At 42.7% G+C, this 13,561-nt stretch overlaps 1 protein-coding gene across 1 annotated transcript; it reads right to left on the reverse strand.

The window, feature by feature from the left end:
• Positions 1–11,466: 11,466 nt before the first annotated feature.
• Positions 11,467–12,712, reverse strand: LOC122781048 (proteasome subunit beta type-11-like). Its single transcript, XM_044044542.1, has one exon. The coding sequence runs from the start codon at positions 12,710–12,712 to the stop codon at positions 11,618–11,620; it is 1,095 nt and encodes a 364-aa protein (XP_043900477.1). The 3' UTR covers positions 11,467–11,617.
• Positions 12,713–13,561: the final 849 nt, after the last annotated feature.

Below are 13,561 nucleotides of genomic sequence, written 5' to 3' on the forward strand. Positions count from 1 at the left end.
GGGCTACATGCTAGGCTAAAGGCTAGGGCTACAAGCCCACCGCTATCTAGCCTGCTGCTAGCTAACGTTCGCTCCCTTGACAACAAGATGGATGAGCTGAGATCCAGGAATACAACCCAGTGTGAGAGAAGACAATGCTGTGCTTTTATTTTCACGGAAACTTGGCTTTCGGACAGCATCCCAGACTCTGCCATGCGTCTCACAACGCACTCTGTCCACTGCAGAGAAGGAAGAGAGGCGACGACGTCTGTGTTTGTGTAAACAACAGCTGGTGTTCAGACGTACAGGTAGTTAAAAGACACTGCTCAACGGATATCGAACTTTTAATGGTGAAATGCAGACCCTTCTACCTGCCTAGGGAGTTCAGTGCTGTGTTTTTACTGTGTGTTTACATCGCGCTGCGGGCGGACACTGCCACGGCACTGAGGCTGCTGCGTGACGTCATTAACAAACACGAGACCGCACACCCGGCGATTTCAACCACCGTAACCTCAAGTGTGTTCTCCCCAAACAACACCAACACTCTGGACCAGGTCTGCTGCAACGTAAGGGGAGCCTACAAGGCTGTGCCCCGGCCTCACTTTGGTCAGTCCGACCAAATCTCAGCTTTCCTCTACCCTGCATACAGACAACGCCTCAAGCGAGGCCCCCCAGTAAGTACTACTGTTAAAGTGTGGAATGAAGAGACTGAACTGGTGCAGAACTGATCACTGGTGGGTCGGAGACGGCACAGAAGAGAGGTGGCTGAACTTGTGGCCTAGTGTCAGGAAAACAATCTCTCCTTGAACGCAGAAAAGACCAACAAGATGATCACTGACCCAAGGAGGAAGAGTGTACACCACCGTTCACTGTGCATATGTAAGACAGAAGTGGACAGGGTGGAAACCTTTAAATTCCTCTGGACTTACATCAGCGAGGACCTCACCTGGTCTCAAAATGCACAGCAGAGGATTAAAAAAGCTCAGCAGAGACTGTACTTCCTAAGGAGGCTAAGAAAATTTAGGATGTGATCCAAAAAGATGCACGGTCAATGCATCCTCACCAGCTCCATCACAGTCTGGTATGGAAACTGCACTGCCCAGACAGGAAGGCCCTCCAGCATGTGATCACAACTGCACAGTCCATCTCTGGAGCTTTATTGGATGATGGTTAAATCACATTTAATTTTAAAGCTCATTCAAGAACAACCAGGGTCGAACGCAGTGCTCTAAGGATAATAAAATCTTTGTCACGATATCTTCAGAACATGTTCACGTCTTTGTAAACCACTCACTCTCCCACGCACACACTCACGCTCCCAAACCAAAGTCCAGAGAGAAAACACAGGAGCTGCTGCTCCTCTGCTGCCTCGTGTGGTCACTTTGTGTCACTGAGGTCAATCTGAACGTTGGATTTCAAACACTGAAGAGACAAAATAAGACATTCGAACTTAGTGATGGAGGCAGCAGTGTGTGTGTGTGTGTGTGTGTGTGTGTGTGTGAGTGATGTTAAAATCACTGATTTTCTCCTGGACTCCTGGAATTCGGTTTTGTTATGTCACTTCCTGTTTTATTTTGGTGATGGGTTTCCACTGTCACTGTGTTCACTGTCTCTGTCTTCACCACGCCCCGTTGATTAGTAACCACTTGCACCTGGTGACAATTACCCCTGCACCTTTAAAAGCTTCACCCTCCCGTTGTCAGTGCGTCACAGATGAGTATTCAGAGACGACCAAGTTATCGATTCAAGTTTGTAGCTCGTAGTTTCCCCGTTCAAGTCTGTAGTTTTATTTTCTAGTTTTCGCAGCTTGGCTGTAGATTTATTTTCTGGGTTTTTGAGGAGTCTTTTGAGCCTGTTTGCTCCCTCCATGAGTTTTGGTTTGACCTCTGGTCACCTTTTCGTTTTTGCTTATTCAAGCAAATAAACCTTTTTGAAACCTGCTTTCTGTTCTCCTGCAATTGAGTCCAAGATCTTGACTCCCGCCTTGACAGTTAATCAGGAACGCTGACCCTGCGAGGCATCAGTGCTCTCCACTTCACCACCATGAAGCTCGTCTCTCATGAGTCTCATGGCTGCTGTGACTGAGTGATCGCCGTCTCCCGCTCTCTCAGAGACTCGAGTGAGGTCTTAACCAATTTCAATGAACTGCCTCGGGTCCTGGCGAGGAGGCGGAGTTACTCGGCTACTTTACCGTTCTTTGTCAAACACGATTGCCGGGATGCGAGGTGATTGATGGTATCTGCACGCCTCGACGCCCACCGGACAAAGAAGTTCCACTCAGGAGATTAATTACACTCGTGAATGACTCGTCCTCATTTAGCTAGAGTTTAACGGCCGAGCGTTGGTTTGTGTTTGATCTCTGAGAGTCGATGAGCTGAAAAGTGTTTTTCTGTCCACATCCACCTGTGACCATCAATCTGACACTAACTCCTGCTTGAATGTGAATTTTCACCTTCATGCATGAATGCATTAACACACACACACACAGAGGTTTGAGCAGCTGTTCTTCTGAGGACTTTCTTTCATGTGTTCATTCTAAACAAAGCCTTATCCATAACTTTAACCATAACCAGCTAATGATGAACAACAACCTCAACCACAGTTCAAGTCTCTTCCTGCTTCTCCACTGAACAGGTCATCATTAAACACTTCTACTTTATTAGACGGTGGGAAAAAAAAAATGGAATTTCTGAGCCCCGATTTGTAAAAGTGATCAAGTTAAATGTGCTGCGACGCTGCAGGCGATAAATGTGCGGTCGAACACGCGCCTTCAAACGACGACGCACAAGCCTTTGACGGCGAGAGCAGAATATGAAGAAGAACATTTTCTGATAGTCTTCAAATGAAAGAAAGGAAACAGATGAAACTCCAGACTCTTCTGACCTACTTTCAGGCCTGAGAATCCTGAGAATCCGATTTTAGGGAGAAATGAAGTCTTTCCTCTCATTGTGCTTAGACCACGTCTGAACCTGAGGCTGTTTAGTTCATTAAAACATTAGAAGAGGATCCTCCACACTCGTGTGTTTCGCCGCCGCTGCAGCTTTGCTTCAAACCGTGGTTCCCGGCGCCGCGCGTCACTCACGGGCGTTTGAAGTCTTTGGGCGTTGAGTGTGAGTGAAAACGCGAGGCGGGGAAGGAGGATGAAAGCGTGAGGACTCTGAGCGCAGTGATGAGTGGTGACATGGCTCCAAATTGCAAATCGCTGTTTCAGTCTCACTTTACTCTCCTGCAACAAGACTATTTCATTTTTATTAAAAATAGCCCTTGCATGTCAGGCTTTTTACACGGGACAAAAAAAGTGTGATGGAGGCAGAGGAGGTGAAGGGGTGTGTGTGTGTGTGTGTGGCTCTAATGACCACACCGTGGACAGATTCTGCTTCACTTCCACCTCTTTATCCTTCTCTGCATCTCCTGTTCATTTGAATGCCTCCACTCTCCTCCTACGGAGTTAAACCCGAGTACTGTAAAAAAAAACATGATTTTAAAAAATCCAGGCCAGTAAACTTTGGAACGAGTTATTCACTTTTAAAAACGACCTCTTGTCTTTGGCTTTCATGCTTTTCTTTTATGTTTTTATTGATTGTATCTGTTTTATAGCTTTTATGCTGCTGTGACTTCACCTCTTTAAACTTTGCTCAGCGTTGGTTGTTTTTAAATTTGCTCTCAAATAAATTTGACTTTCTGCAGAAAAGTTGGGACGCATTCTACAAAAGACTTTCAAGTGTTTTCACAAAGGAATCCAATGATATTTTTGTGAAACTAGAACTGCATGCAGCACAGAATGAGCTGGAGTGACTGAAATGACCACTGTGAGGCGCTAGAGAGAGAGAGAGCTCTGCCAACAGTGATTGGTCCTGTAAATCAAACAGTTTGTTACTTCCTAAAAAGAAGCGTGCTGTGGGCTATTCCTGCAAACAGACCATCATGGTTGCCCCGGTAACCTGCATACAGATCAAAGGAAGGCGAGGGCGGAGTCTGAACACATGTTTCCCACTGCGAAATTCATCGGAAAACCAGCGATTGAAAGATTGGTGAGTTTTCGCTTGGACGGAAGAGAAAGATGTCATTTCCTTTCCTTGGTTGCCATGGATACAGTGGTTTCATGAATTCACACAATTTCGTCTTCAAAATCACCAAAAATCATTGGGAGCCTTGGCCTGTAGGGGGCAGTGTTGTACCTGCCAGAAATTCTCCTTCTTCTTATTATTATCATCATTGTTATTTTTATCATTATTATCATCATCAGAAGAAGAAAAAGACAAACACATTTTTCTTTCTGAATTTCGTCACTCTATGAACAAATTCCAGTGGCTGACTATGGGGGCGCTGTTGAGCTGACAAGAAATCCATCATCTATCCATCTATCTGTCTATCCACCCATTCATCATCCATTCATCCGTCTACAACAGGTTATTTGTTTGGTAAAAGCAGAACCTCCTGAACTCATGGATCCAAATATAAGAGCTGACTTTTATTCTACACTTAACTCCAGTGTGAATGTTGCTAAAGTGCTTGTGTGGCCCCGCCCACGTCCCTCCCTCACTGCTGCGGGGACGAGCGACTGTACTCAGCTCATCATTAATGTCAACGCTTTACAATCAGCTGAAGTGATGGTCCACGCTCACAGCAGGAGGAGGAGGAGGAGGAGGAGGAGGAGGAGCTGAGCAGGTCCAGATCTCTCCTTGTGTCTCTGTCTCTCTCACACACACACACACACAAACACACAGGGTGACCTTGTCTCGTTAAGCGCACACACACACACACACACACACAGTGACCTCAGTGATGCACATTAATGTGATTTACACACTTTGTGATAATGAATGTAACGTAATGTCACAAACATTATTATTATTATTGTTATTATTATTTGTATTATTATTATTATTATTATTAATAATAATAATAATAATAATAATAATAATACTAATAATAATACTAGTAATAACTGTCTGCTGCGTTCAGGTCCATGAGGTCAAACTGAAGCACAACAGCAGCATCAGTCACTTTATGTGGATCCATTCAAACTTAGGGGGCAAAGTTTGAACATTAAAAACTGTTGAAAATAAAGTCTGTGGGAAGTCATGTGAGCACAGCTGTGTCTAAGATCCTCGTTGAACGCACTAGTGATGTTTTGTTAATTTGCTGTAAAAGTTGAGGAAAATGCACGATACGATGATCTGGAGCAAAATAACTGCGATTTACGAGATTATTGCGATGATTGAAAGAAACGTGTTTTAATATTTGAGGCACAAACTGGAACTCAAATCAGAGGTGAAAAACAAAATTGCTCAGTGGCGCCCCCCACAGGTGAAGCCCAGTACGACAAAGCCAAAATTAAGTTGCACCAAATTTTACGAAACTTTGTGGAAACATGTCACAGCCCAAGACGAACAAAAAAGTCTCTTGGGAGTAGGGGTGCAACGGATCAAAAAACTCACGGATCGGATCGTTCCGCTGATCAGAGTCACGGATCAGATCATTTTTCGGATCAGCAAAAAAAGTCTGGCACAATCTTTTCGCTGAAGTGGGCGCGTGACGGCGCACCGTCGTAACGTGGCTCAAGCACTTTCAGTGTGTGTTTAAAGCCCTCGTTCTGCACAACCGAATATGGCCTCATGTCTGCACCTATAAACACACCGATAGCGTTTGTGATGGCTTTAACCCAGTTTTGATTTTGCAACAAGGGGCTGCTTAAATGCCGCGGTGATAAGCGGTTGTTGAGCAGCCTTCGTTTTCACTCCTGTCAGTGAAACACCGGGGTGATGTCGCTTCAAATGCGTGGCCATGCTTGATGTGTTTCCACTGTCATGTGGTTTTCTTGTGCCACAGTGCCGACACACCGTCACGGTTATAACCACTAACCTCTTTCCTTCGTCATTATATTTGACAGGGAAGCCAAAATGCTCCCATACAGGGGATTTAAATGACGCGGGGCGTTCAAGCTCCTCCGTTCCTCCGCTTGCTCGTGTGCGCACAACTTTTTTTTTTTCATAAATCAATCCGTGGATCACGTGTGTGCCGAACCGAAGATATTGATCCAAACGGATCACGGATCAATGATGATCCGTTGCACCACTACTTGGGAGCATGGCGTCAACTCAACAGGAAGTCGGCCATTTTTAATTTAGCGTCGTTCTTGGTGATTTACGCGTTACGTAAATGAACAAACTCGTCTGAACACGTTAATCATAGCAACATAAGAAAAGCTGATGTCAATTTGTGCTAAAAACATCAAAGATGAGGGGCGTGGCCACGGTAACCTTAGGTAGTTTGGCAAATTTCAACCATTCGCCATGAAACAGGAAGTGGGCTGTTACTGTGCCACACGTCGACCGATCAGCTCGGAACTCCATACGTGACACAAGAGACGGACCCTGAACGCATCAACGAACATGAACTTCACTCAACAGGAAGTTGGCCATTTTGAATTTCGCTGCTGTTTCACCACAAAACAGGAAGTGCATGGTAACTTTGTCGTACATGAACCAAATCTGCACTAAACTTCACATGTGAGACAAAGACACCATCAGCACATGAAAACTGAATCAAGAGCATAGCGCCACCTACTGGCAGGGCAGTGGCTGCGAGGGCTCACACAATGCTGCTCTGTTTTTACATTCTAAACTTAAACAGTATGCAGAAACATCACACATGTTTATTTTGTCATTTTTGTGTGAAATATAATGTGATGATAATAAGTCATCATGAAAGATGCAGCTCCCCCTTGTGGCACAGAAATTCATCACAATTAACTTCCTGTCTGTGCTTTTCATCGCAATAAGCGGAAATATCATATTGTCAGTGACATCACTACACTAACTAAACCGTCCTCCTTAGCAGAAAATCATCACAACACTGTTCTACACCATCGAGGACAAAATAAGGAACAAATGTCTTCATTTATTTACTCATGTTATCCAGAAGATTCTTTAAAATACAACAGTCACGATGAAGAACTCGAGGAGGCCTCCTCCTCCTCTTCTTCTTCTACACTGCCACGCAATTTCAGACGCCATCATTAATAAATTGCTGCATTCTGCATGGAATCAGATTACATTGGACATTCCCCTGAAATAACGAAAATAATGAACTGTTTTCTGATTTCATGAAACACTTGAGTGCTCGACTGGAAGCAAACGTGTTCCAGTCGCTCGCTTTAATCCAGTTTTACTTTGAGACATTTGGAGATTTTAAGATCTGTTCAGGTAGAATTGACTTTGTGCAGGAACATCAGGACGTTCAGATCTACAATGTTTCTCCAGTATCAGTTAAATAAATATGGCAAGCTTCATGAATTTAAGACGAGGCACTTGAAATTAATTATTTCAGAAAAACAGAACAGAATTTTAGTTTTTCCAGAAAAATTGTCTCATAAAAACAGAGCAGAATGTTTATGTTTTAATGAAAATGTGTCTCATAAACTCATAAAAACAGCCAAATATTCTTTTTCAAGTGATTACAATATGCCTGTAGGTCCGTTCTCTAATCCCAATTAAAAAATGCTAAACATTCATTGTGAAATAATTCATCCCTGCATTAGAAGAACAGTTTCATCACATACGAGAGAACAGTGTAATCAGGTCGTTGAGCTTCAGTAGTTGCTGGTAACACGTGCACATGATTCAAAAGAAACATCATCCAATCACCAAACAAACAAAACAACAGCACAGTGGAAACAAGTTCTTCATGAATGAATGATGATGATGATGATGATGATGATGATGATGAAACAGAAAGAAGAAGAAGAGAGAATGAAAAGGATCTTACCGCAGTGAGTCCACTGCTCTGAGGTTTAACAGAGCTGAAGTGATTCAACGTGGGAGAAAACGTCGAGTTTCATCTGACACAGAGAGAGAGAGAGACACAGAGAGAGAGAGACACAGAGAGAGAGAGAGACAGAGAGAGAGAGAGACAGCGAGAGAGCGAGAGACAGCGAGAGATAGAGAGCGACAGAGAGAGAGCGAGCTCTGCTCAGCTGCTCATAAACACACACACACACACACACAGTGAGGTTTTGCATTTCCCATTTCAAACATGTCAGTGAAAGATAAAAATTAATCCCAACAAGACAGGTACATGAAACTGAATGTAGGGAAATAAATAAACACAGAGCGACATCAACGCTGATTTGACTGCATTCCGGTAGAGAAGTGGAGAAAAAAAGAAAGAAAAACACGGACACAAATGTCTCTCGAGGTCGTGGTCGTTCCACATAAAACGCATAACAACAAGTACAGCACTGTGTGGACGACTGATTTACTAATTCTTGGAATCCTACCTCGGGGTCGATGACGTTGCTCTGTGTTGGAAATTCCGAGTTGTGACTACAAATGGAACGCACCATTATATTAGAAGTGGGAGGTCGGGTTAGTCGACACATTTCACGTACACTAACAACATAACGACTGATTTCCTTACTGAAATCCTACGTCGAAAATGTGAGATGACCTCGGAAATTTCAAGTTCCGACAACAAATGGAATGCACCATTACAATGGAAGTCGGAACTGGGAGCTCCGTGTTGACCGCGTTTGAGTTGAGAAGTCATGGACGCAAAGATATCTCAGGTGAGTCGAGTCCACGGATAATATTTAACTTTAACTTTTATGTGTACGACTGATTTAGTGACTACAAATGAAATGCAGCCTTAGTAGTTAAGTGATGTTACAATTGCGATATTTAAGAGATATGATATGATCGCAATATTTAAGTGATGATACGATACGATTGCGATATTATAGTCACAATACGATATGATAGCAATATTTAAGTCACAATACGATATGATCGCGATATTTTAGTCACGACACGGTATGATCACAATATTTAAGTGACATATGATCACGATATTTAAGTGATGATACAATATGATCGCGATATTTTAGTCACGATACTATATGATAGCGATATTTTAGTCACGATACGATCGTGATATTTAAGTCATGATACGATATGATCACGATATTTTAGTCACGATATGATATGATAGCGATATTTTAGTCACGATACGATCGTGATATTTAAGTCATGATACAATATGATCGAAATATTTAAGTAATGGTACGATATGATCGCGATATTTAAGTCATGATACGATATGATCGCGACATTTATGTGACGATACGATACTATCACAAAATCTCAAAATGCTATTTAAAAATAGTTTTTGTGGAATCATATTTTGTGATAAACTCATACAATAGCTCTAGTGAGTGTGAGCACTTGGCACCATCTAGTGGACTGAAACGGGAAATGATTTTTTAATGCTAATCCATAAAATGTTTAAAGTTTATTTGTAACAGCCGTTAATAATTATATACAAAAATAAATCGATACTTGGTGTCTGAAAGTGTTGTGCTTTTGTTATTTTGAGGGAATGTGAGAAATGATAAAATAAAACAGGTTAGGAAAAACGGAGTACATAAAAACACATCAGATTATATTAATAACACTGAAATAATCCATGACAACGCGATGGATGTTTCACTAACACTTCACTTCTGTTCCTTACAAAACCTAATTACAGGGAGCAGCTTTAGTCGAGGCTGAACTTTGTGGATAAGAAAAAAAAAAGCCCCCGAATATTTAACATCCTTCAAAGAGTCACTCCAACAATTACAAGTATTTTTAATTTACTACCACACTGCTCACACTGAATGAACAAGCAAGGTCAGCAAAAATTCATTAACTTTGTGAAGTGTCAAAGAAACTTCAGATGTATTCTGACAGCACACACAAATCACAAGTCAGCTCTTCGCTGGCTGTTGCCATAGTTACACGTGTTCCTCCCTCACACGGCGACACTTTATGGACACCAGACTCCAGATGTTTAATCGGTCTTTCACGACCCTCGTCTCATTTCTGAGTGAAATGATTCATAAATTCTGAATCCAAATGTCAGACATTTACTTGTTTGGCAGAAGCTTTTATCGAAAGCAACTTTGTAAAAGGAGATAAAAACATGCTGGTTGAACAGGATGAGACAGAAACTGGGTCAGATGTTTTTTGTGTGAAAGAAATTTGCTTAAACCTCTTACTTAATATTTATATCTGCAGTTCACTTCAAAGCCAAATGACAAGCACCACAGTCACAGTGAGTGCCAAAATAATAATAATCCACGACTCAGCAGATACAGACTCACGAAATGAGATGTTTGGCTCATTAAAGAAAAAACTAAGATAAAGAACAACGCAGTCAATGAAACAAAAGTTAAATAAAGTCTGTCAAAGTTTTACCTGTGAGGAAACGAGCATAGACAGAAACAGAAAGAAAAAAGTTTCAAAACTGCTGCTAAAGCTACATGACAATGGATATATTACATGACTCGACTACTGCTTTGTTAATAAAACACAAAACGTTCACATTAATGAAAAATAAGACAAACTATTACCTGTGCTGTAAGCTAGCATATTATAATGTTTGCTAATGACACAGAAAGGTTCAAATTAGAGAACAGAATGCAGCTAAAGTTATGGGGACATGAGCTGACTCTTTGTCTTACTTACTTTGTCAGTAAAACAAATATTGGTGCACAGCTAAAGGACAAACTGATGCTAAGTTAGCCATGCTATCACCAATGAGCTAAGATAATAGACAAGAATCAACTAGCTAAACTAAGCCAAACTATTAGCTGGTAGTTAAGCTATGTCACTGCAAAACAAAAGAAGCCAAATATTCTCAAATTCATTTAGATGTTCTTGTTTTAAGAAGTCAAATGTACTTCGCTAGAATTCTTAAAACAAGTGTGTAAATTTACATTTTAATGTTCCTCAAAATGAGAAAATGAACTGAACACAGTCAAAATAGAAATGCTATTTAAAATGAATCTTCCTTTACTTGTTTTAGCCATTTTTGAGAATTTATACCGTCAAACTTTTTATATTTGCACATTTGCATATTGAGACAGGGTTTGATGTGTTTTTTTTTTTTAAATTTAAAATGATTTCTCTTGTGCATTTTTTTTTATCTTTTCAGGCAAAACATTAGAAAACAAAGCCAGAAACGAGGCTTATTTTACTTTCTTGAAAATAAATGTCTGCAGTGCTTGAGGACACGCTTTAACTGACCTGTGCTTTGTTAATAAAACAAAATAATATCCAAAGTTAAATAACAGCTTATCTATGTCATCTATGTGAAATAAATATTAATTGTTTAAAGGCACCGGGGAAACAAACACAAAGATAATCAGAGCAGGATGGTGTTGTTTGGTTCAGAGGGCAGTGATCCACAGGGAGGAGCTCAGAGGAAGTGTTCTCTCATTTATACAGTATTTATGTGTTTTATAAATACTTAACAGTTTTAATAGTAAATGCTTAAAATGAAGTGGAACTTCAGTGGATGAATAAGATGAAGTAAAAATGGACATCTTTGACATCTCTCTTGTTTTTGTATTTACTGATTATTCACGTGTTCAGCCGTGTTTTTATATTATTATGTTTAATAATCTGAATCAGCTGTTCAGATTATTACAGGGAACAGCGCTCACGCCCTAACAAATACACAACTGCATGTCCCGTTCATTAATTGAGTATCTGCCACAGAAACAGCATCATGTCACTTCAGCCTTTTCTTCTTCTTCTGTCCACACAGGTCCGTGCTGTTCACTTCATCACTGAGCTCAAGTTTTGGATTTTCCTCAGACAGAAGTGGCGTCCCTTCTCAACCGTCTCTCTCGTCTCTCCCGTTCTCTGTAATATTCCTCTTTCAGGTCCTCCCTGTCCCTGCGAGTCCATCCAGTGGAGGTGATATGATAGATGTCGACATGGTTGCCCGAGTACGCGTCCCTGTGTGTGGCTCGGTACACGGCCTCTCTGGCGATGGCCGTGGCCTCCTGCAGCGTCAGTTCCCATCTAACCTCCTGGTCCAAAATGGAGTATGCGTAAGGCGACCCAGAGCCCACAGAGAAGAGCGTCCCCTGCAGGCGAGTGCCATCGCTGCACACGTAAACCAAACTGGGTCCAGAGGAACTTGAGTTGGCAGCGTTTGGTTGAGTGGAAGAAGAACTTTGGGTCTTTTCGAGACGAGTGTCCTCAGGTTTCTCTACATTCTCTGTTCTTACCATGCAGCCGTCGTCATCATGGCGTCCATCCACTTCTCCTCCGTCCCATCCACACAGCGTGGCCGCCACACACAGCTCGGTGCCCTTAAACGGATGAAGCATGTGTGAAAGCAGTTTGGCGGCTCCTCGTGTGGACAGACTACGTCCGTGGCGGAGCTGGTAGAGCCGCAGCTCTCGTGACAGGATCCGTTTCCAGAGAGCGCAGTCGGCCGAGGTGCCTGAGGTGGTTCCTACCATGTGGCTGTGGATGGGCAGGATCTTCTGAGATGACGGACACGCCACCAGCCCGGAGCAGCTGGAGCGGGTGTCTGCTGCCGCCAGCACGCCGCCCTGGAACATGAACGCCAGCGTCGTGGTTCCATGAGAATGTGGAAAAGGCAACGGGACGGACTGAGAGGACGCGGCAGCAGACAGAGGACGTGGATCTCCAGGCACAGAGAAGCTCGTCAGGATGGAGTCCTGCGAGAAGACAGAGCTGCAGCTCTGCGCGGCGCTGATTTGTCCAAACTGAACTGGACTTTCATCGAGGTAATCGGCAACTGGGATATAAAAGTGAAACAGACATCTGCTGCTGCTAAAGGAGGAATCACTTTGATAGTTTGACCCAAACATATTCCCTGAAGACCATCGGGTTCTTCCCTGGTCCTGAGAGCAGAGTTCCTGTAAAGCCATTCTCAAATCAAACAAACATACCCACTGTTGTCAGACAGCGGCTTCTTGTGTCGTCTAACGTTGTCGCTCATCTGCAGTTTATATATCTTCACGGTGACAAACGGCCCCTCAGCTGTTCACCATCAGCGGCTCACGGGCGATTAATTTTTGTCACTTCACACACTCACATTTCTTCAAAGGCTTACGTGGGCGTCGGCCAAAGAGGACGCGCTACGGCATGATGGCAAAGCCGTGGGTCAAGTTCATCGAGTCGAGTCAGACTCTGTGATTTGATGCATCACTGCCACGGTGAAGTGAAATAATCTGACAACAGGAGACTGTTAGCTAATCCACTTAAAGGGACAGTTCAGGCTTTTTTGACTGTTTTTTTGTTTGCTTGAATGAGTCGGTGCCGACGGCAAAGTCGAGCTGGACTGAGTCAGATAATCGGACAACTTAGAGTTTACAAGCGGAGGAGAAATTCAATTTATTGACCGTGTACCTCTGACTCCACCTCCATAGGTGGCGCTGTATCTCTCTATAAGCTTGTGCTACTGAACCAGTTTCCTGTTGAATTCTTTTCACAGAAAACAGTGAACGTAACGGTCATGGTGCATGCACAGAACGCAAAGTCCGACTCCGGTCCATTTAAGCGTGTTCATGCAGGAGTAATCGGACTTGGAATCAAGTTAGTCTTTGGTTAAGTTCGGTCCAGTTTGGTTCTGTTCGGTCCAGTTCAGTTAAGTTTGGTTAAGTTCGGTCCAGTTTGGTTCAGGATTCGGTCCAGTTTGGTCCAGTTCGGTCCTGTTCAGTTAAGTTTGGTTAAGTTCGGTCCAGTTTGGTTCTGTTCGGTCCAGTTTGGTTCAGTTT

Source organism: Solea senegalensis, linkage group LG14 (genome assembly GCF_019176455.1).
Source record: "Solea senegalensis isolate Sse05_10M linkage group LG14, IFAPA_SoseM_1, whole genome shotgun sequence".
Lineage (NCBI taxonomy): Eukaryota > Metazoa > Chordata > Actinopteri > Pleuronectiformes > Soleidae > Solea > Solea senegalensis.